General features: G+C 38.9%; 1 protein-coding gene across 1 annotated transcript in view; it reads right to left on the reverse strand.

Annotated features, from left to right (window-relative positions):
• The window catches only part of xpo5 (exportin 5), a 120,753-nt gene that overhangs the window by 84,605 nt on the left and 11,688 nt on the right, over positions 1-24,460 (reverse strand). Inside the window, exons 2-8 of the mRNA XM_072264930.1 lie at positions 23,596-23,717; positions 20,705-20,777; positions 11,970-12,107; positions 7,744-7,926; positions 6,537-6,563; positions 5,836-6,021; positions 4,446-4,522 (exon numbers count right to left, since the gene is read on the reverse strand). Of these exons, the coding sequence (XP_072121031.1) occupies positions 4,446-4,522; positions 5,836-6,021; positions 6,537-6,563; positions 7,744-7,926; positions 11,970-12,107; positions 20,705-20,777; positions 23,596-23,717 (806 nt within the window). The remainder of the gene's footprint in view (positions 1-4,445; positions 4,523-5,835; positions 6,022-6,536; positions 6,564-7,743; positions 7,927-11,969; positions 12,108-20,704; positions 20,778-23,595; positions 23,718-24,460) is intronic.

Raw genomic sequence — 24,460 nt, forward strand, 5'->3', positions numbered from 1 at the left:
AAGTCACTGGATGAGTTCCCCAAAGAACTACAACAGTCACATGTTCAAGACCAGGTCAAGCCACCAAGTTGGAGGACATTGGCTGTGGTCTGTCCTGGAGAGGGATGGGCGCCGCCAGGCCTTACCAGCCAAAGGCACGCAGCATGATGAACACAGAATAGACCCCATACTGGATTGGTCGCCACCAGGGTCACCAAGGACCACTTCACCCGTTGCACACGAGGGCAGAGGTGCTAAGTATGCTACTGGTGTAACCTCACCACAGAAGATCCATGGGAGAAACAACATCTCATTAGCCACACAGAAAGTGAGAACACTTGCCCAAGCAGGGAAACTGCACAAGTTCGCATGAGCTAGAAGGGTATACCTGGCACACCACAGGACTCTGAAATGTCAGGTGGAAAAAACCTTGGTGAACATCTTACTAAGAAAGGCCATATACGATACTACAGTGGAGAATTTGACAAACGTATCAGTGGTGTGGGATTTCTGGCCAACAAGAGCATCAAGAACTCAGTACTAGGGTGCCGCCCAGTATCCAGCAGGCTTATTTCTATCCGCCTTAGAGCAGCACATTTCTACATCTCAGTGATTCAGGCCTATGCACCAACATCTGACCATGAAGATGACTAAGTGGAGAAATTCTGCAGCCAACTCCAGCGCGTTATTGACAAGGTGGACAAAAAGGACATTTTATCTTGGGGGGGTGAGAAATGGAATGCCAAAGTGGGTCCAGATGCACTGAAAGACTGGAAAGAACTCTGTGGCCCCTCCTGTAATGCCATAACCAATAAGCAAGGATAATGCCAACTTGAGTTTGCCAGCTGCAACGTGGTGCTTGCGAACACTCTGGGAGAGCACAGGACATCATGATGCTGGGTCTGGCATGCACCCAATGGAATACATCGTAGCCAGATCGATTACATACTGGTGCAGAACCCGCTTCAGTCTGGGATCAAGTGAGCCACAACAAGGATGTTCCCAGGTGCTGATATTGGAAGTGACCACAACCTGGTGATAATGACCTTTAGAATCAGGTTGAAGAAAGTCAAGAAGCCCAAGAACATCAGAATGAAATTCAACTTGGACAGAGAAGGACGCCTCCATCGTCGAATCCTTCAAAGCTACAGATGATGGAAAATTTGCACCACTGCTGATGCTTGACGAAGATGCAGAAACGTTGACAGCTAAGTTCATGAAGTGATGACAGAAACGGTCAATGAGATACTTGAAAAAGCTGTAGGAAAACTCAACCCTGTATAACAGAGGAGATCCTAGAAATGTGAGATACTAGAAGAGACCTGAAGAAAACTAAGAACACAACAACAGGAGCTGTAGCATACAGATAGATCTGCAAGAAGATCCAGAACAACACGATCAAGGCCAATGAAGACTGGATTGAGAGACTGTGTACAGAGATAGAAAGACAGCCTGAACAAGAACAACAGCAGGCAAGCATTTCAAATTGTAAAGGACCTCATTAAACAGACAGTCACGAGTCAGCACAATCCAAGACAAAGAAGGAAACTGACTCACAAATGATGAAGACATTCTCAAGAAATGGACTTGAGTATTGTTCATTTACAACCATCAGACCCAAGGAGACCCCAGCGACCTGTCAAACAATGATGACTTTCCAATTCTGTGCGAAGAAGTACTTTACATTTACTTACTTTAAATTTCATCTGCCATTTATCTGCCCACATCTGGATTTTGTTTAGATCTAAATGTATTGATTCTGTTGCCTGAATGTGATCAGCCCATCCCCCGAATTTTGTGTCATCGGCAAACTTTACTAGTTTATTTGTTATGTGCTTATCCAAATCATTAATGTAAATCTAAACAGCAGCAGTCCCAAAACTGATCCCTGCAGAACCCCACTTTTAATTATCTTTTGGGTGTGAAAATGATCCGCTCATCATAACCTGCACACCTCTTTTTCCCTTATTAGGGAGAAAAAGAGCCTGTGGTATGTTGAATTACCGGGTGAACGAGTAGTCTTTGGGGTACTGCAAGTCTGTGTCTTTATTGATGCTTTGCTGCATGCTTGAGTGCTCGGTGGGGGGTACCCATGCTTTTTGCTGGTGGGGGAAGGAGGGGGGGCCATTGCTTTGCTGCTACTTATGCATGGGTGGGGAGAGCTGGGGTGGTTTTGGGGTTCCAACATTTAACTGTCATTCATTCCTACGGGCCCTCCTCTGTTTTGTAGATCTTTGCAAAGAAAAATAATTTCAGAGTGTATATTGTATACATCTCTCTGACATTAAATGTACCTATTGAAACTTATTGAACTAATTGTTTTCTGTTTTTGAGCTAATTCTGCACCCATTCACATACCTTACCCTGAATCTATACCTCCTGTAATTTGATTATTAACCTCCTGTTGGGCACCGTATCAACAGCTTTCTGGAAGTCCAATTACATCCATCACCCTATTATTATCATAAATTTTAGTTGCCTCTTCATAGAACTCCAGCATATTAGTAAGACATGATTTCCCTTTTCTGAACCCATGCTGGCTTTCTGCTAACATGCCTGTTCTTTTCAGCTGCTTTTCAATCTCACTCTTTATTACTGTTTCCATTATCTTGCCGACAATACAAATTAAGCTTACTGGCCTAGTTACCAGGGTCAGTGCAGTCACCCTTCTTATACACTGGGACATTAGCCCATTTCCAGTCCTTGGGGATTTCACCAGTCTTCAATGACTTTTGATAAATACATGTTAGGGGTTTGTATATATAATCACAGACCTCTAAGTGCCCTTGGATATCTGTCGACTGCCCCTGAGATTTATTAACTTTCAGCCTTTTCAACTGAAGTAGGACCCCACTCCTAAGGTCTCTAAATCATTTAAAACAACCTTACTCCTAAGATCTTTGCAGGTGAATACTTTAGCAAAATATGAGTTAAGAGCATCCATTATGTCTTTCCCTGCATAGTTATTCCTAATCCACTTAACTTCCTCCTTGATTTTTCTTTAACTACTAAAATATTGAAAAAAAATCTCTTGGGGTCAATCTTAGCATTCACCAATATCCTTCTCAACCTGCCTTTTGGCAATCTGAATTTCCCTCTTGACTACAGCTTTAATATTTTCAAATGCCCTACAGTTAACAGTATTACTATCTTAGAAAGAGCAGTTTTTGAAATATTCCATTAAGTAAATGCACAATCTTACACTGCAAAAGTAAACTATTGCCCACTGGGTCTGCATTGGACCTTTGAACTTTTTCCAATTTAATCACACAACACAAATTTCTAATAAATAGTCTTTTTAAGTTACCATGGAATTAAATTCCATTAGCCCCTCTATTCAAGTACTCTACATCTTAACAATTTTTTGAAGTATCTCATACCTGGTTCTTTTTTTCAAATACCTTAACCTTAAACTTCTAAGTCCTCAGTAAAACTCTTGATTTAGCATTAATATTTCCCTTTTATTGTCTCTGTGCCAAATAATTCCTACAACAACAGCTCTATTTGATTGAATTCAGCTGCAATCAATTTGTTCCTCAGAGGCTCAGCAGGTCGGTTTGCCAAGAATTAATATTTCAGTAATTGAATTTAGATCTGTGAAACCTCTCAAGTGACTTGATATCTAAGCAAAATTACTTTCTCCTCTCCTTCAATTCAGTATCCCCCCCAAAGAATTTGTAATTTTTTCCGCTGCTAATGAATGACTTAAAAATATACCATTATCTTGTTTTTATTGTTTCACACAAGGACATGAATTTGCCATATCAACCCACTTCAACTGTGCCTCAGACCTGCTGAAAACCATACTGCTAAATTTTGCATTAAGCATATTTTATCCTGTTTTCCATTTGTGAATAATGCAATTATGTTTTCTCATTAATATTTCAGACTTCATTTTTATGACTCGTCCTGCACCCTAAACTCATCTGATTTCAAGTCATGTAAATAAAAGTGCTAATTCCAAACCAATATATTTACCTCTAGTCAGAAAAAAAATTGCACAAGCACATCACTGCCAATCCATAGCTTAATATGTAATCAAGTTGTTCTTTTATATTGTTCTATCTTCCAAATAAGTCTGATTCAAAGCACTTCATCACATGCCTTTTCAAAGACCATAAGTATCACACTACAGTTTGATACCACGCTACAGTTTTGCTTTTGTAACTTCCAGTCAGTTATTAGTAGATTAAAAAAGGGAAGTTAATTTTTATGCAAGCCAACTAATACCAATACACATCTCTGATTTATCCTTGACAATCTTCATTATTTTATAGTTTTTTTTGGGGGGGGGGGGGTGATTACTTTCCCTCCAAAATGTGTAATAATAATTTCTAACCAAAAACATGACTTGCAGGCAATGATTTTGATATCAGCCTGATTTTGACATTTTAAAGGCCAATACCAAGAAAAATGATTTCAAGTAACACGGTTTATGAAATTATTACTTCTGAAAACAGACTTACTGTGCAGCTGACAAAATACAGTGCATGGCAGCATCACTGAAGAGGACCAGCAAAGGTTTCCGATCCTCCAGTTTGCCCTAACAAACGAGAGAAACACAAGCCAGAGAAAATGGATTTAGAGTTTTGCACTTACACAATATTCTACATAAAATAAAGAGGACAGAAACTATTCAAATGGACAAGTCCCTTATGAATCAATAATGCAAATTTCATTATGCATTTAAAATACACTTGCTTATAACAACCTCCAAGATAAGATTAAATTGCCCACCATTTTTATGTTGACTAGATACACTTCCAAGAATTATGGGATCAAAATGTGTTGTGCAGAAGTATAAGCAAGTTTTTCAAACAATACACTTTAGGCTACCAACTGATAACTCTACCCTACCATAAATCTAAAGTAAGAATATTCAAATCACAAACAATATTGAAATACCAAATCTAATTCAACACTCTCAATCGCAATTTTAAATTATATTCTCATAAAATTTAGTGATTCAAGCTTATCCAGAAGTCTTTTTTTTGTTATTTCAGTGTAGTCCATTCAAAAGCATATTGTAACAAATGCCACTTCATTCATTAAAATTTTACCAGTGGGTAAAAAAATCATTATAAATGAAGCCCACTTTAGGTTTAAACCATTTCTAGGACACACACAACAGTGCAACATAGGAAAAGACCTTTCAGCCCACCATGTCAATGCTAACCATGATTCTACCTACATGTGCATGATCCATACTCCTCTATTCTGACTGTTCATCAGTCTCACTGGCTCTTAAATATTGCTAGTCTATCTGCTTCTATCACCTCTCCTGACAGCACACTTAAGTCACCTAGCACTCTTTAAAAAAGAACTTGCTTTGTACATCTCCTTTAAACATTCTCTTTTCACCTGAAACCAATGCCATCTGTTACTTTGGAATCTGGATCTTGGGAAAGTGACTCTCTCTCCTATCACCACTTCTCATAATTTTAGATATTTCTACAAGTACACTCCTCAGCCACTGACTATCCAGAAGAAACAATAAAATTTCTCCAAGCTTGGCAACACGCTGTTGGACTTTTTCTGCATCCTCCACAAAGCTTCTATATCGTTCCTAAATGCTACAGAACTGCACACACTACACCAAATGCAGATTATCCAAAGTTTTATGATTTCAGTGCCCCACATGACGAAGGCTAGCATGCTATATGCTTTCTTTACCAACTTATCCACTTACAGTATGTTGCACTTTCAGGGAGCAATGGACATGCACTCAGGACACTTCTGTACATCAATGCTCCTAAGAGCCCGGTCATTTGCTGCAGTATTTCACCTTGCATCTGATCTCCCAAAAGTACTCTCCTGGAACCCAGACCTAATCATTTCTTTGCCGTCAGGTATTACCTTTCTGCTCACGGCAATAAGCAGACACTCCGCTGCCTCCAGTTGCAGTTCTGGTTCAGTTAGTAACATACACAGCACTTCAAGCAGCTTGCAGCTATCAGCTGCAATATGGTGCAAAGCAACCCAGTCCACATATCCAGCCAGAGTACCAAGAGTTGCTATTGCAACGCGACAGTGTGCCTTGGCCTGCATGGGGAGAAAACAAGTTGGAAATTAACTTGTGTGTATAACCACATACCTAGTACATTAAACATGTGCAATATTTATAACACACATGATGCCTATTACTGCAGGATCATACATATCGAGTACCAAACCTAAATGAGGGAATAGGAACCAAACATTCTCTGATTAGACTATGAATAAGGAAGCTAATTTGGAAGGAAAGAAAAAAAGATGAGCCTTAAAGCTCATACTTAAAAACTGCAGATAAAAATATAAAATTCTGGAAACACTCAAGTCAGAACAGGCAAGTGTCCTCAAGCTGAAGCATCTCTTCCCACAGATGCAGTCTGACCTACTCGGCATTTCCAACATCGCTTTAATTCACTTTACATCTTAAAACCAGCCTTTTCATGTGCCTTGCAAGCACAGAAAAGTCAACTGCAAAACTGTTATTCAGAGAAGTGTGCAGGGGTAGCATTGTACGGTGGTACATGTGTTGCTGTAAATGAAAGGGTAAAATGTAAATGCAAGCCTACCTTACTTTCTTCAGTAGCATTTCCTTTCTATAAGAAATTGAAAGCAAAATCTTAGAAAAACAGTTAAAACATAGCACAAACAGTGGCTCAACAGATTCGCAGATAAATTGCTAAGTCAAAGGAATCAGTCAACCAATTCACAAGATATCCACAACTATATGCAATAAAAGCATACATCTCTGCAACTAGCCATTTACCAAGAAAAGCCACAGGCCAGTAAATAAACAATTCAGTCTACCATAGGAGCATCTGAGCTGAAGAATAATAATACTTTGTCCAAAAGGCATCCCAACCAAGAATTTTCAATACTTTATCCACACCATGGAAAATTTACATAATGACTAAATATAATTTTGGTGATTAAATATACCAAAGGTAGATTAATCCTAACCGCACACAACGCCATTCTTTTTCCAACAAATGTCACATCAATTGTGTATTGTAGATGCAACTCAGACATTATTTACCCCAGTCTAATCCAGTATTAGTAACATTATGACTCCTTATTAAATGTCTGGATCAACTCCTATACCCCTAAATATTTTGAACATACAAAAATGTATAAATTTGAAATTTAAAATTGACCTCCTAAATTACATTTAACAGGAATAGAGTCACCAGAGAAACCTTGCTATTTATAGGACTAACCACCCATCCCCACACAAAATGGGTAAAACTGAAATCAAGTCACTCCTTGATCGATATTGCTTAATCTCACCTCATAAATTAACCCTTGGAATCCAAGAATTACTTTGCCAAGTCTAAAACCACCCGTTCAAGAACATACACTCCCAAGACGTGGTGCTCGAAACTGCGTAAAGAACTACAGGTGTGAACTAACAAAGATTTGCAAAACTGTGGCACAACTTCTACGTTTAGTAGTCTCATCTCCAAAGATCAGGGCTCCACTATCCTTTTCAATTATTTTCTACACCTGTCCATGACATTTTGGTAATGTATGCAGTGGAATTCACAAGTCTCTTTAGATGATTGCCTGTTTCCACATTGTCATCAAGTTACCTTTCCTTCCTCTGATAAATTGAAACAAACTTCAAACGGCATCAGCATTGATTAACATTGGGAAAATGAACCTGACATTTTCTGGTTGTCTACTTCTGCCACTACTCCATTACGTAAATATTCTAAAAGGAAAGTTTTGAACTTCATTTAGTACGACTGGCAATAGTAATAAAAGTATGTCAATTACCAGTTGTTTGTAATTCTGTGTGTGTTCCTGCAAGATGTCTAATAGAAAACTGAAGAGCTGCATCATATTTTGAGCCAGTGCATGCTGGATATCCTTGCGTCGCTGAACGGGTATAGTCTGAAATGTTACCACATCTTCTACAAGTCGCAATAGAATCAACATTACCAGTTCTGTTTGAGTCTCCTGAAAAGAAAATAATTTCAAAATTGATCATCATTGAACAGATTACACAATTAGAAAACAAATCAGAGATTATTTCAGGAAGGGAATTAAAACCAAATGCAAAAGTGTAAGGCTTTCAGAATTTTGAGACTGATCTCTCTTTTCAAATCAAAACTTCTTTTCTAAATGACCAGAATAGGCCATTTGACCCCTTGAGCCTATTCTACCATCTATCAAGATCATGGTTGATATTCCATCTCAATTTCACTCTCCAGCACAATTCTCAAATATCAAACTATTTTACATGCTACAACTAAGCCTCTACAATCCTCAAGAGTGAGGAGTCCAATCATCATTACCCTGATGAATGAAGACATTTCTCCCATCTCCAATCCTCAATCGTCTACATTTCGTTCTCAATTTTTGTCCTTGGTCCTAGAATTTTCAAGAGAATCATCCTCCCTGCTTCTGGCCTGTCAAGTTCTTTAAGAAATCTATGTTTCTCTGGAATCTCTTCTCATTTCTCAAAATCTACAGAATGCAGTTTCAGTCTACTCACTCTCCTCACTTTGTCAAACCTGGGACCAGTCTACTAACCTGCATTCCCTCAATGGCAACAGCATCCTGTGTTAGATAGGTATCCAAACAGTAAAAATACTTCAAGTACAGTCTCAGCAAAGCCACATATAATTGCAGTAAGTCTGAAATCAAACCCTCTCGCCATAAAAACCAGCCTATCTTTGTCTTCCTGCTGCATCTACATGCTGGTCTTCAGAAGCACGTGTAAAACACATTTCAACAGCACCATCAATTTACTTTGAACATCAACACAATCAAATCTCTCACCATTTAACAAAATACTCGGCACTTCTGATTTGGGCAAGTGGCGGACTTCATTTTCCATTCCCAAAACTCCATCTGCCACATATTTTACCTGCTTACTCACCATGTCCATGCTCGTTGAAGCCTCTTTACATTTTCCTCTCTACTTACTACTACAATTAATTTATCAACATCAGCAAACAATGTCATCTTACCACCTGCCTACCCAAATTATCAATGAAGGTCATGACCAGCTGGGGTCCAAGCATTGTTCTCTGCAGTAATCGCAGAGAATTACCAGTGCATTAGTTATTCTGTCCAATAACCAGTTTTGTTAACTAAAGTTCTGTGTTGGTCTCTCATGTTGGGCTCGGTGGCATTCCAAGTAGTGCAGCGGCCTGCGTACAATTCTGACCTCTGATGCTGCCAATATGGAGTATTCATGTTCACTCCATAACCGCATGTGCTTCCCCCAAGTACTCCAGTTTTCACCCATATCCCAAATAGTATTTATTATTGTCATACGTAGAGAGATAGAGTTAAAAGCTTGTTTGCGTGCCAATCAGCAAGACCATTGCATACAGAAGTACATCACAATAGTAAAAAGAAAAAAAATGCAGGATATGGTAGAGCACAGGTAAACAAATAAAGTTCAAGGGCAACAAGAAAGTATATTGGGAGATACAAAGTTCCATTTCTGGATACGAAAGGCCCATTCAAGAACTGGCGAAGTAAGATAGAAGCTGTCATCTCGTCTAGTGGTACATACCTTCAAGCTTTTGCTTCTTCAGCACAGGACAGAAGAAAATAGAGAATAACCCTGATTATGTGAGCTGCTGGTGGTTAGGTTCACTGGTTACTGAAATTACTTCTGGTTTAAGTGGTTAGTCAGAGAATCAGGATGCTAATGGGCAAAGGAGAGATTAGATAAATCTGGTGGCAAATGGGATTAATGGATTTATTTATGTGAACTGGATACTCAATTGACCAAATGGCCTCCTATATTGCATAAGCCTTCCAGAAATTAACCAGCTCCATGATGAATACTAGCCTCTGTAGTATCCAAGACAACTTCAAGGTGTGGTGCCTGAGGAAGGTGGTGTCCATCATTAAGGATCCCCACCACCTAGGACGTGCCCTCTTCATACTGTTAACGTCAGGAAGGAGGTACAGAAGCCCAAAGGCATGCATGCAGTGATTCAGGAACGGCTTCTGCCCCTTTGCCATTCAATTTCTAAATGGACATTGAACCCATGAACACAACCTCACTATTGAATTGAATTGACTTTATTACTTACATCCTTCATATACATGAGGAGGAAAAATCTTTACGATATGTCTCCATCCAAATGTGCAATTTATAGTAATTTATAATAAACAGTATGTACAACAGAATAATCAATGTAACAGAAATATAGTTGTGTCAGCATGAGTTAAGCAGTTTGGTTTTTGCACTACTTCCTTTAACTTAATTATTTCATTATACTGTTGCCGTAAAGTTAACAAATTTCATGACATATGCCAGTGATATTAAACCTGATTCTGAAATTCATATCCACCTATTCCCCCTTATCTACACTACTTGTTACATCCCCAAAGAACTCCAACAGGTTAGTTAAACATAATCTAGCCTTACAAAACCAACGGTGATTTGGTTTAATCCTATCATTCTTTTCAGATTGCTGGATTATTATACCCTTTATGAGACTCCACCACTTTCCTACTATTGAGACTGACAGGTCAATGATTAATTGTTTTCTCTTTCTCTCCTTTCTTAAATAACTTCCTACCCTTTAATCCACAGAAGCAATTCCAGATTCTACAGAACAACAGATGGTGGCAACCAGGGAATCAACTATCCCAATAGCCATGTTTTTCAAAACTGGGATATTAAGCAAAAGTAATTCAGATGACAATGTACTCTGTACCACAATCTGTAATCTGGCAGCTATCACAACTGCAACTAATATGCTCCCAATATATTTTGTTGCAGAATGAGATCTGTAAAAACCCGCAAACCACATTTGAAGTGTTAAGTTCAAATTTCTATTATACGGAGGTGAGGGAGAAACAGACAAAGGGAGAACTAATTGAGCTCTTTAAAATAAAGTAACATTTTGATAGCAGGCAGAGAAGTTTGGGTAAAATAGTGGTGTGCTCAGACACAGCAGCCAATCCAAGTCCAATCAAAGGGGTAATTGTTTCTCTTTTACATATTTTTTTTAATGATCGCAAGACACCACTAGGTACCAAGAACTTCAAATACTGCAGGATTATCTCATCAGTGACTTGTTTGATAGCAATGGAGCTGGACATCATGTACCATTGTGGTATTGTCACCAGGACTTGAGGTATAACATTGTTGTGTTAAGGCCGTGCGCAGTAATTACCTTGGACATTTTTACTATGACAGCAAGAGCCTGTTGGACTTTGGTAATGTAGAATACTCAAGTCCGGTTCACTAACAGGACTGACGGCAGGGAAACTGTGTTGCCTCTGTTATGGGGTGGACCCCTCAAGCCAGAGTTGCCCGTTGCAGCCATCTAAGAGAAGAGATGCAGAGGCAGTATGGGAGAGATCAGAGGCCGATGTGGGCGTGCTGGAATCTATACTGAGAAGGGGACTGGCTCCTCTCATTGGTGCTGCCCTCCAGTGCTCGCTCAGTGGAAGAACACCCTGAGCAGGACAACTTACCAGCAATCTGAAGTCCATGCCACTCAGGGTCTTAGGCTATATTCTTTTTTTTTCTTTGTGACTCTATACTCCTGCCATTATAACCGTATGTGCTATTTGTGCTATGAATATGCGCAGTAGTAATCTGTTTTGCATCTTGGCCCCAGAGGAAAATTGTTCCTTTAGCAACGTATATTCATGTATGGTTGAATAATAATTAAACTTGAACTTGACAACAGCACAGCAAAGCAATAAGCCTGGAAGAGAACAACCAAGTAGTAGCGCCTTCACTCACAGCAAGGAGCAGTGGAGGCAAATGAATTCTAACAAAAAGGGAAGAAATAATGGGTAAAAATTGAGGAATAAAAAGGTTCAAATGCAGCTAATGCAGCTTAAATATAGGCAGGGACAGGTTGAGTCAAATAGCCTATTTCTGCTAAATATTTGGAACTACTTATTCTATTAAAATGCGTAAAAAGTTGAAAAGGATGACCTGGAACTGTAGCTAAAAATTTACACAACAGACATATTCATATCAGAGCACCAGTCTCTGACCATTTTAGACTTACTCCCATGGCAGTTAGTTTGTCCATCTCATTTAACATATCGGGCCATTGCTGTGGCCACTCCCGCTTGATCATTTCTACCACAATCCGGGAAAGGGCATCTTTGATGTAAGCCTCTTCCACCATGATATTATGAGTACCCTGAGGAGACAAAAGAAACATTTAATCAATTGTATTGTTTCACTGATTGCAGAAATCATAACAAGACATCTGTAACTGGAACAGAGATCACTACAAGGCAGTGAATATGAGCTTATAAAAAACCATCAGAAATAGCAAGAGGCCATTCAGCCCTTCATGCCTGCTCCCCTATTCCATGAGACCAAGGCTGATCTTTTACCTCAACATAACTCTCCTTGACTAACCCCATGTCCCTTCACTTCTATTCCTTAATATCGTTTAAGGAAACTTCATCCATGTAGTTTCCAAAATTGCACTTCCTGTGTACAAAAAAGATGTTGCCACTTTAAATTAGAAAAAACGCACTCAAATTGAAGGCCAGATGATGATACTCAATGTGGCTCTCATCTCATGATCAACTTCCTTAAGATCCCTGTGGTCACACGTACCTTTTGCTGCCGCACAGTTCCCAACGTCCTCAAGGCCTTGCTGCCATGGCCGTTCTGGAAGACGGAGCAGTCTGCAAGTGGTGATATGGCCTCAGGCAGCACAAATTGAGGCCCCACCCCCAGACCACCCTGAAAGCACAGGCTGTCAATGGCTTTTTCCACTCTTTCTAAATGTCTAGAATCAGAAACATTTAGAAATAGTTGAAATACATTTAATTCTTTTTATTAAAAAATTTAAACACAAAATTTCATTTAAAACCACAACTTATGAAAGTTCAATATTTCAATTATGTTTTTAAAAAACCTCAGCTTCACTTACCTTTTTTGCCCACACACACTGGTGGATGAATGGATATTGCTGAGCTAGATCCACCAGCTATGGCTGATGTAAAGCTAAGAGGTCAATGACAAGCTAATTACATCTGGCTCCTCAGTTCAGCATCTTACAGAATGACCCAAAATTCAATACAGACTCCATGGTGGCACCAAGATCAGATGTGCCTGCAACTAAGTTAAGTGCTTTTCCATTTTCTGCAAAGCTGTGTGCAAATGCAGAAATAAGGAATGTACTGCCATGTGTCAATTCAATGCTAAAAGAAGCCAATGCTTCTGAATGGAACTGCAAGCCAGCCAGTGAAACAGCCTATCAACTAAAGCCACCTTAAAACAAAATACCTTTTTTTTAAAAATTTTATTTTTATTTGGATAAGGAATTCACAAATATCATGTACTTTTTTCACACATATAACCTTTTCCATTTTTTTATATGTATAAAACTACAATTATTTATACATTCTTAAGTACACATTGAGATGATATAAAAGAAAAATAAACATTTAAATAGATAATTATGTACTGTGGTAAATCTAACCTATTAGGCTAAGTAATGGAATTAGTTGTTAAGAAAAATGGTAATAACTGGTCCAAAATGTTGTATATAAGCCTATGTATCAACCATTGTAGGTGTTTATATCCTAATTTGTTCATGCTTGCTCCTGCCCGCAGACATAATTATCCAATCCCTATGTACTTATTTACTTAATTTTTTTCATTTTTTTATCCCTTTCCCAAATCTTTCCCTTTACTTGTGTTAATTCTCTATTTTCCAAAAGAAAACAAAAAAAACAAACATTTAGACTAGGGGTGCTTACGTTAGCAATATTACTGTGTTGATGAGAAGAGCAGTATAAATCATTAGGAGAGTCATCTAAAGTCTGCTCGCATTGGGGTTATATATTCAATCCATTTATTCCAGATTTGATAAAATTTTTCTTTTTGAGTTCTCAGGGAGTAAGTCAACTTTTCCATTTTAAATATTTCCAAGTTAATTTTGTACCAATCTTCTAATGTAGGTGGTATTGGATTTAGCCATTTTCTAGTGATTGATTTCTTACTTGCCGCTAAGAGGGCCTGCAGCAACTTCATATCTTCCTTCTGTTCAAGAAACAATACATGCCCCAAATAGAGCGTCTCAAAGTTCAGAGGTATCTGGGACCTAAGTACCTCAACTAATGTTCTATGAATACCTTCCCAAAATAGACTTAATTTAGGGCAATCCCAAAAAATATGAAAATGATTTGCCTCCTTGGAGCCGCACCTTCTCCAACACATCACATTTGTATCTTTATATTTTTCCTGATATGGGGTCTTGAAGTATCTTATAATGTTTTTCCAACAATGTTCTCTCCAAGTCAAAGAATTAGTCGAGGACCATTGAAAGCTGCAGATTTTCTCCCAAGCCTCCTCTGAAAGTACCAACCCCGTTTCTTTCTCCCACTTCTCTTTAATATACAGTGTATTTACATTTTTAGCATGGGAGAGTGCATTATATAATCGAGAAACTGATTTACTAGGTATTGTACTGCAAACCGAATTCAGAATTTTGAAAAATTCTAATTCTACTGTTGATAGGTCTGTATATCTACAACTCTGGTTAACATAGTTTCGTACTTGAAGGTACCTAAAAAAGTCATTATGTCCTAGGCCATGTTTGTCCTGCAGGATTTGGAAACTTTGTAATACTCTTTTATCTATAAATGAGAGGTAGGTTGTAAGACCTTTCTTTATCCATAGCTCAAATCTTTTATCTCCTCTTTTGGGAAGGAATTCGGTATCATATGCACACCATCTAAAGAGTTTTAACATGTTATTAATTCCACATGAATTAACCACCTTCTGCCATACTTTTAATGTAAGATTTATCCAAGCGTTTTTAAATTTTTCCAACTGGGCCATCAATCCTTTGTCAGCTATTGAGGCCTGAAGAGGAAAACTGTCAACTAATCCAAATTCTATTTCCTTCCATCTAGCCTTATATTCCCCTTTACACCAATATAGCAGAGGGGTTATCTGTGAGGCATAAAAATAATTTCTCAGGCAAGGAAGAACCATACCTCCTCCTTCTTTCCCTAACTGTAAGGTGTTATATCGAATTCTAGGTTTCTTTCCTTGCCAAATGAAGCGGGAAATCCATTTGTCCCATTCCCTGAATTGATTATCATCCACCTCCACCAGTAAAGTACGGAAGAGATACAATAACCGAGGAAGAATATTCATTTTTATAGTACTTATCCTTGAATTTAAACTTAAAAAGGGGATAAGATTCCATCTATGCATATCTGCTTTTATCTCTGAGATTAATGGCCCATAATTTACCTGTGACAGTGTTGAAAGATCCTTCGGAAGGGTTATTCCTAAATATTTTAATGATTTAGCTTCCCACTTAAGATCATATGTATCCTGCAATTTTTTGGATGGTATATAATTTAGGGACATAACCTGCGTTTTCTTTACATTTATTTTATGACCTGATATTTTCCCAAAGTCATCCAACAGTGTAAACAATCCTATAAATGATTTTTCTGGTTCACTCAGATAGACCAAAACATCATCTGCGAATAACGCCACTTTCTGTTCAATCCCTGCCACCTTGATACCTTTTACGATTTCGCTCTGTCTTATTAGTTGGGCAAGCGGTTCAATATATAGCGCAAAAAGGAGAGGAGAAATTGGGCATCCCTGTCTAGTGCCTCTCTCTAAGATGAAGGAGTCAGAGAGGTCCCCATTTATCTTAATTTGGGCTGTACGGCTGTCATATAGAGTCTGAATTACGTTAATAAACTTTTCTTGAAAGCCCAATCTTCCTAACACTCTGTATAGGAATGCCCAACTAACCGAATCAAAAGCTTTCTCAGCGTCCAATCCTACTACCATTGTCTCTGTCTCGTTCTTATTAACCTGTTCTAATATGTGCAGAGTTCTCCTTATGTTGTCCTGTGTTTGTCTTTGTTGAATAAATCCAGTCTGGTCTAAGTGGATTAGGCCAGGTAAAAGCTTTTCCAATCTAAAACAAAATATCTTATCCTCAGATTGATCCTTGCTCGATTGTCTCTAGAAACCAAACACCTTATTTTTTTCCAGGTGTTGATTTCTATTGTGTGTTACAAAATCTATGAGGTGGTATTTATATAATACTGTACTGAAGTAAGCAAACCCAGAATCAAGAGTCAGCTCAAAATGCAATGGCCATTCCTCCATTCTTCCCAGATGTGTCCCAGCGCATTCGAGGAGCTCATTCCAAATAGACATTGTTCCTAAGTTGTTCTTGATGTTTCTTTTCTTAAATCAACACCTTTATGTTTTAGCATACCACCTCTGTGGGAAAAGACTGTTTTACCCCATCTATAGTGCCTGTAAGGTGTATTCACTCCCCTTAGAAATTTTCATGTTTCATTGTTTTACAACATTTAAATCCAGTGATTCATTTGGCTTTTTTGACAGTGAACAACAGAAAGAGACTCTTTTGTGTCAAAGTGAAAACAGCTCTCTACAAAGTGATCTAAATTAATTACAAATATAAAACACAAAATAATTGATTACACAAGTATTTATCTACTTCAAGTCAGTATTTAGTAGATGCACCCTTGGCAGCAATTACAGCCTTGAGTCTGTGTGATAGGTCCCTATCAGCTTTGCACATTTGGACAGTGCAATTTTTTGCCTATTTTTCATACAAAACTGCTGAAGCTCTGTCAAGTTGCATGGGGGATTGTCAGTGGACAACCCTTTCCAAATCCAGCCACAAATTCTCAATTGGCTTGAGGTCTGGACTGACTTGGCCACTCCAGGACATTTAACATTTGTTTTTAAGCCATTCCTGTGTAGCTTTGGCTTTATACTTGGGGTCATTGTGTTGCTGGAAAACAAAGCTTCTCCCAAGTCACAGTTCTCTTGCAGACTACATCAGGATTTCCCTGTATTTTGCTACATTCATTATACATACCTTCACAAACCTTCCAGGGCCTGCTGCAGTGAAGCATCCCCTCAGCATGATACAGCCACCACCATGTTTCACAGTAGGGATGGCTTATGCCAAACATAGCATTGAATCTGATGGCCAAAAGGCACAATTTTGGTTTCATAAGACCAAAGAACCTTCTTCAGGCTGACTTCAGTCTCCCACATGCCTTCTGACAAACTCTCGGCAAGATTTCATGCGAGTTCCCCCCCCCCCCCCACCCCCATCACAACAGTGGCTTTCTCTTTTCCACTCTCCCATAAAGCTGAGGCTGGTGAAGCACCTGGGCAACAGTTGTTGAATGCACTCTCTCCCATCTCAGCCAATGAAGCTTGTAACTCCTCCAGAGTCATCAGAGGTCTCTTGGTAGCCTCCCTCACTAGTCTCCTTGCACGGTCACCCACTTTTTGCAGAAGGCCTGCTCTAGGCAGATTTACAGCTGTGCCATATTCTTTCCATTTCTTGATGATTGACTTAACTGTACTCCAAGAAATATTCAGACCTGGAAATTTTCTTGTATCCATCCACTGACTACTGCTTTTCAAGAACCTTTTTGCGGAGTTGCTTGGCGTGTGCTTTTGTCTTCATGGTGTAGTTTTCGCCAGGTTACTGACTCACCAGCAGTTGCACCTTCCACTTACAAATGTATTTTTACTACAATCATTTGAAACATCTCAACTACACACAGATCTCCAAAAACAGATCTCCATTTAACTAATTATGTGACGTCTAAGACCAATTGGTTGCATAAGTGATGATTGGTCTGTCATACGGGGGGGGGGGGGGGAATACTTATGCAATCAATTATTTTGTGTTTTATATTTGGAATTACTTTTGACCACTTTGTGAAGACCTGTTTTCACTTTGACACAAAAGAGTCGTTCTGTTTATCAATGTCAAAAAAGTCAAATTAAATCCACTGTGATGCAATGTTATAAAACAAAAGATGAAAACTTCCTGGGGGGGGGGGGGGAGAGAATACTTTTTACAGGCGCTGTATGCCCCTCATGAATTTGTATACTTAGAACCATAGAATATTACAGCACAAAAAACAGGCCTTTTGGCCCTTCCTGGTTGTGCCGAACCATTTTTCTGCCTAGTCCCACTGACCTGCACCTGGACCATATCCCTCCATACACCTCTCATCCATATACCTGTCCAAGTTTTTCCTTCAATGTTAAAAGTGAGCCTGCATTTACCACTTCACCTGGCAGCTCATTCCACACTCCCACCACCCTGTGTGAAGAAGCCCCCCCCACCAATGTTCCCTTTAAACTTTTCCCCCTTCACCCTTAACCCCTGGTTTTTTTTCCTCCCCCAGCCTCAGTGGAAAAAGCCTGCTTGCATTCACTCACTCTATCTATACCCATCATAATTTTACATACCTCTATCAAATCTCCCCTCAATCTTCTACGCTCCAGGGAATAAAGTCCTAACCTATTCAACCTTTCTCTGTAACTTAGTTTCTCAAGTCCCGGCAACATCCTAGTCTCTGCACTCTTTCAACCTTACTAATATCCTACTTGTAATCTGTTGACCAAAACTGTACACAATACTCCAAATTCGACCTCACCAATGCCTTATACAACCTCACCATAACATTCCAGCTCTTATACACAATACTTTGATTTATAAAGGCCAATGTACCAAAAGCTCTCTTTACGACCCTATCTACCTTCTATCAGGTTACCCCTCAATCCCCTACATTTCCCAGGAAATATAGTTCCATAGTCTACACATCTCGCCCATCCTCCTCCCCCCCGCCCCAAATCCAGGCAATATTCTAGTAAATCATCTAGAGTAATGACATCTTTCCTCCCAACAGGGTGATCAAAACTGTACACAATTCTCCAAGCACAGCCTTACTAACATTTTGTACTTAATTGCGACACAATTTCCCAACTCAGTGCCCTGACTGATGAAGGCCAATGTGCCACCTCTACCTGCGATGTCACTTTCAGCAAAGTATACACCTAGACTCCCCAGGGATCCACCATTCACTGTACAAGTCTTACCTAGGTCTGATCTCCCAAAATGTAATACCTCACATTTATCTGATCAAAAGACACCAGCCAATTTTCAATCCACATACCTAGTTGATCAACCCTACCCTGATTATCTTCTAGTCCAAGGCAACTTCCTATCAAGAAACTACATATACCCAACTATAACAATTACAGAATTCCTCATCTACCAGATATAAATTAAGAGCATTGTAGATGATTAGCAGAGGAAACCATTTATCAAGTCTCAACAGTTACCTTTTGAATTCTACTAACTGCAATGATGTGGAAAGGAAGAAAGCTACTTTTCCAATCTTCCCTCTATACAAGCAAAAACACTTATCCAGGAAGGAATGCAAAGGTTGGCAGGACATTCTAACAAAATCATTAATAACCACCTCCTTTACCACAGACAGATGTGGTTTCCTTTCCAAGATATTAAATGTCAATACTCTTGCCTCCTAGTTGCTCATAACCACTGTAAATAAATTACAGGTGAACAGTCACTAGAGGAGTCTTAGAACACTCCACAACATTAAAAGTTGACGAATAAATCAGAGTGCTATTGTAATTACATTGAAATGTGGAAAACCTTGAACCACTGCCGTTTCCAAATGTGCTAAAAATATCCAACAATTTCAGGAACTTCAAGAACTCCTGACAGCATTATTTTCAAACATTCTAGTGAATAAACAAAATTTTCAATTCAGGCCTAATTAATTAGGACAGTCCCAAGCCTGGCTGCGAAATGAAGAGGGTTGGGCATGGGCAAGCAACCAAAACCCAGTGTTACAAAAGCACCAGAAGCCCCAAAGACCTCACCCCTGAGAGAGGAAGGAAAAGATAACTTGAAGTCTGGCCCAGGACCCTGGCGAGCTGCTGCTGATGGACTATGCCCCCATAGGGGTGAAGGGCTTAAGCTAAGCAAAAGCTAAGTAATTTGCATACAGCATCCCTTATCTATAAAATGTTCAATGATTATACAGTGAATTGTATGAAACAAATATTGTTGGATTGCATCTTTCTTCCAGCATGCTGTTCAATTACTTGCCTTTACTTGTGGCAAATATACAGTCCTGTCAACATGTTGTAACTTTGAAGTTTTCAGTTAGATTGTCAGCATCTTATTATTAACAAAAATTATTGAAGGCATCTAAGATACTTGATCATACAAATTTGAGGATATCAAATCACAACAGCTCCAAGTACACAAATTCTACAAGCATCAGTGGACTTGCTTCATTTCGTCTCCCCGAAAACACCACGGATCCTTGGTTCATGGAAACTTGCCAAAGGCTGTGAAACTACAAATGACTAGAGGAGAAACCAAAATTCACTCCTTCCATCACTCATTCCCAAGGATCTTCTCAATTCCATACATTCCCAGAATACCCAATTATCTTACATCATCTGTGATTTCAGACTTCTTTTAAACATTTGCCTCTCTTCTACTACTTGCATCCGCCTTTTGGGTTATGGCATAGGCATGATGGGTTAAATGGCCTCCTTATGTGCTGTAATTTTTGTACAAATCTACATGTGCATCAGATCCACAGTAGAAAGTCTGTCCCTGTGAAAGTCTGTTGGAAGTGCCAAGAGATCACCATTAGACAATAGTCACTTTTCCTCCCACCCACCCCTTCCCCCATACAATCACCCCACACCTACCTGCTTGTTTTAAGGTAGTAACAGACAAGATGCACTGAAGGTGCCATAATGCATCATCTTACTCATGATAATCTTCTATTACTATGTAAGTTATCTAGGACTCATTTTCCTGAGGAAGTCCATTCACAGGGACTTAAATATAAAACACTAACAGGAACAAGATCAGAAACTATGGGAACAGATGATTAAAAAAAAACTCACACGTGAAAGAAGAGTCATCACACTATTCTTCAGCTGGACCTTTTCACGATGAAACATGCCATTCCATCGAAATCTTTAAAATAAAGCCAGAAGTTACAGATAAAATGCCTCATATCTTGTTCCAATTTTGTCTTAATATAATCTATTGCAGAAAAAACATAGAAAATTTAAAAGACAAGCTTTTAAAAGACACACACACACACACACACAAGCCAGAGGACTGGTGGAAGGAAATACAAGTGCTAATTTAAACAAGTACAGAAAAAAATGCAGTGAATGGAAGAAATATAGACCACATGCAGGCTGATGAGATTAGTTCAAATTGGCATTCATAGCATAGACACTATAGGGCTAACACACCTGTTCTTCCATTCACACAAAAAACGCTGGAGGAACTCAGCAAGTCAGGCAACTTCTACGGAGGGGAATAAAGAGTTGGCATTTCAGGCCGAGACACTTCTAAGCCTGTAAGGTCAACTGCTTATTACTTTTCATGACTGGCTGAGTTCATTCAGCATATCAAGAACATTGCTTAAGATTTCTAGCTTTTGAATTTCGTGCTTATGTTCACATGTCACACTGTTCAATGTTCTACATAATGCTGTAAAAATAAAAGAAAGAAAAACCCATTTAGTAATGAACTGTGTATTTGGACAGCTATACCTCAACCTGGAACATGCACATCTCAGAGTTCAAATGTTAAGTCCCACTCTGGACGAAGTAGCATGGCTGATGAAGTCTAACATCAGCTGTCATCTTTCACTCTAACATGAATTCATATGATCCCACAGGAGTGCTCTGAAGAGCAGAGAGTTATCTCACATGCTCTGACCAATCTTTATAATAATCATTCAAACAGATCATCTGGTCATCAATGCAAGACTGCAGAGGCTTTCAATGGATTGACTGTCATTTGTATTTCAAATTAAACTTCAAAAGTACTTTTGTAGCTGTAAGAATCAAGTGCTAAGCAAATTAAAGTATCTTGAATAATTTGAATATTCTAATTTACGTTGAAAAATTGTAGAACAAACAAGCTAGTATACTGGTACCCAAATTAGCACAAGTTCAGACAGCCAATTCATTACAGCTTTCTTGAATGCCTAGTTTGAACATTCACAAATATCTACTCCACTGCATTTAAAATAGATATCCTCTCAGGCTGTACCAACTGGGAATCTACAATATGCCATTGCTTTATCAATAACATGTAATAGTGAAGACTGAAACACTCAGAATTGTAATCTAGCCCATATGGTGACTGCAGATCATTGCTGGGGATTACTAGTAATTGCTCCAGATCTTCATAGTTTCCTCTCACCGTTTCCTGCCGAATGTGATATATGCTGTTGCCTCAACTCTTTCTTTGACTGAACTGCTCCCCCAGCCCAGAGCTTTCTTTATGAAAACGAGCTCCAGCAACTACAAAGCAATTCCCGTCCTCGCTACTTACCACATCTGACCCAACACAAGCTCTCAAAGGGAGCCTCTGCAAGTGATTCATTGATGGATATGTACCAAATTCGCTGCACATGGCTTACAACAAAGGGGAAAGCAGATGTTAACACCAAATTCCCAACACATCAGCACTGCAGCAACATATTTGACTATACATCATGCTGAAATGACTTTCTCAGTGCTGATTCCATGAGGACTCTCATGCCAGGAAAACACATCTTGCACACAAAGTCTACCATTAAACAACTGAGGCCAGGTGAAAAGCCACTTAATGATCACAGAGAAGGAATACGATTTCATGATTAGCCATCAAAAGAAGCTGATGCAAGAAAAGAAAATCAACAAATCCTGACTGAAAGTTTGCAGAAGAGCAAGAAAATACATCACAGTCAAAAGAGAGATGCACACTGAAACAGGCCCTTTGATTCACCAAGAATATCAACCACTTGCTTATGTTAATCCCCCTTTTTTCCAAAGAAAACTTCATCTCACAGTATCCTCAATTCCACCCAGATTCTACCACTCACCTGCACACTAGAGGCAAGTTATAGCAGTCAATTGATCCACCTACCCACACATCTTTAGGATATGGAAGGAAACCAGAAAAAGAGCAAACCAGAATCCAGTTGTCTGCCATCACAAAGATCATTCATTTCATGTCCGGAATAAGAGTACCATTGATCATCTCAAACATGTATATACCTACACCACCACTTTATGGACAGAAATCCCTTCTCCAAGGTTCATTCAAATATATATTGGGATCCTGCAAGTTATATCACTTTACACATTTACAGTTAAACGTCTGCAGCTTTTGGTACATCGAGGAGGAAGCTTCTGTGTTCTGGCACTGATCAAATCAAGGCATATGTGACCTTTACACCACATTAATTTGCTTACGGACTTCTCTGTAAAAAAATTATCAGGTGACTTTTCTTCTCTCAGGAAGAGGAATCAAACTTGAGGTACGCTTTATTTGCACATCACAGCAATGCCAGATGCATAAGGATTTATACCAGGCAAAACGATTTAACAGGAACTGCAATCCCTTCCAGTTTTGCAGAACAAAACCTAGTCAAAGATCAAGAACATTCTAATATTTGTCCTCTCAGCTTACCCCGTCTCACTCAGTAGCATTCATACCAGGTACTTGTCCACTAATATTCGGTAGGACAGTGGGCTACATTTTCTCTCCATACCCTCAATATACTATTACATAACAATCGGTCGCAATGGATTTTTTCTCCTCCATCTTGTCAAATAAAGTTTGCATTTTGCAAGGAAAGTGTTTAAAACATTAAGCAAGCTCAATGAAGGAAGGAAATCAAGAATCAAAAATCAAGATTCGCAAATTGATAATCAAATTTGCAGTTATGTGATGATCTACTTATAAGAACAGAACTTTAACAGGATTACATGAAAAGTTGACTCACTTAATGGAATGCTCCAGAATCTGAAGTCCCAAGTGGCGGACTATACCAGTATTGTTTTTCTCAGCAAGACGTAACCCACACTGCACTGTGTGTGGACATTTCTCCTTGAACTCTTCACAAAACTGCAATAATGAAATCAAAAGAGCATGCAAATAAGCCTGTTGTCCATAGATTATCATAAACATACTGAAAGAAAACCTATTTGAATTTCCTTGTTTTCCCATCTAAAATCTCAGATTTCTGTGCATTCCCCATAATGCCTGATTCTCCTCCACCCCCCCAGAGATGTGTCTATTTTAGCCGTATAGAGAAAGAATTCCTGGAAGTGAAAGGAGACATCTCTCTAGATCAGCACATTTAGATACTAAGATAACAGGTTATTTTATATCTAGCTATGTGTAACAAAGGTCAATAATCCAGTAGTTGAGCAGCCTCCAGAAAACAGCAATCATAATATGCCTTTTGCCCCATCTATTTTCACATCTTCTTGGTCAAGTCCACATCCCAACCTCCACCCATCTTCACCAATAGAATGAAAACAGTTGTAGCCAAAATGCACTATACATAATTAAAACTCATAGCATCAGCCAGCTTCTACAATTATTTGGATGTATATATCCTGAAGCTAGAAACTTCTGCCACTTGCCAAATCATATTTCAGTCTATCCATGAATTACTCTCACATTTATTTATCTTGAATATTTTATCTTGTTCCATTATTCTTACCTCCAGTTCTCTTCCTAAGCTCACCAATTTTTGAACAACTTTACGCTTCCCTTATTAGTCGCTGCCTTACCTCAAAACTCATTAATTTTTTTTTACTATCAATGCAGCAATTAAAGATAGAAAAGATCAGCTTTATTTG

This window comes from Mobula birostris, chromosome 8, assembly GCF_030028105.1.
Source record: "Mobula birostris isolate sMobBir1 chromosome 8, sMobBir1.hap1, whole genome shotgun sequence".
NCBI lineage: Eukaryota > Metazoa > Chordata > Chondrichthyes > Myliobatiformes > Myliobatidae > Mobula > Mobula birostris.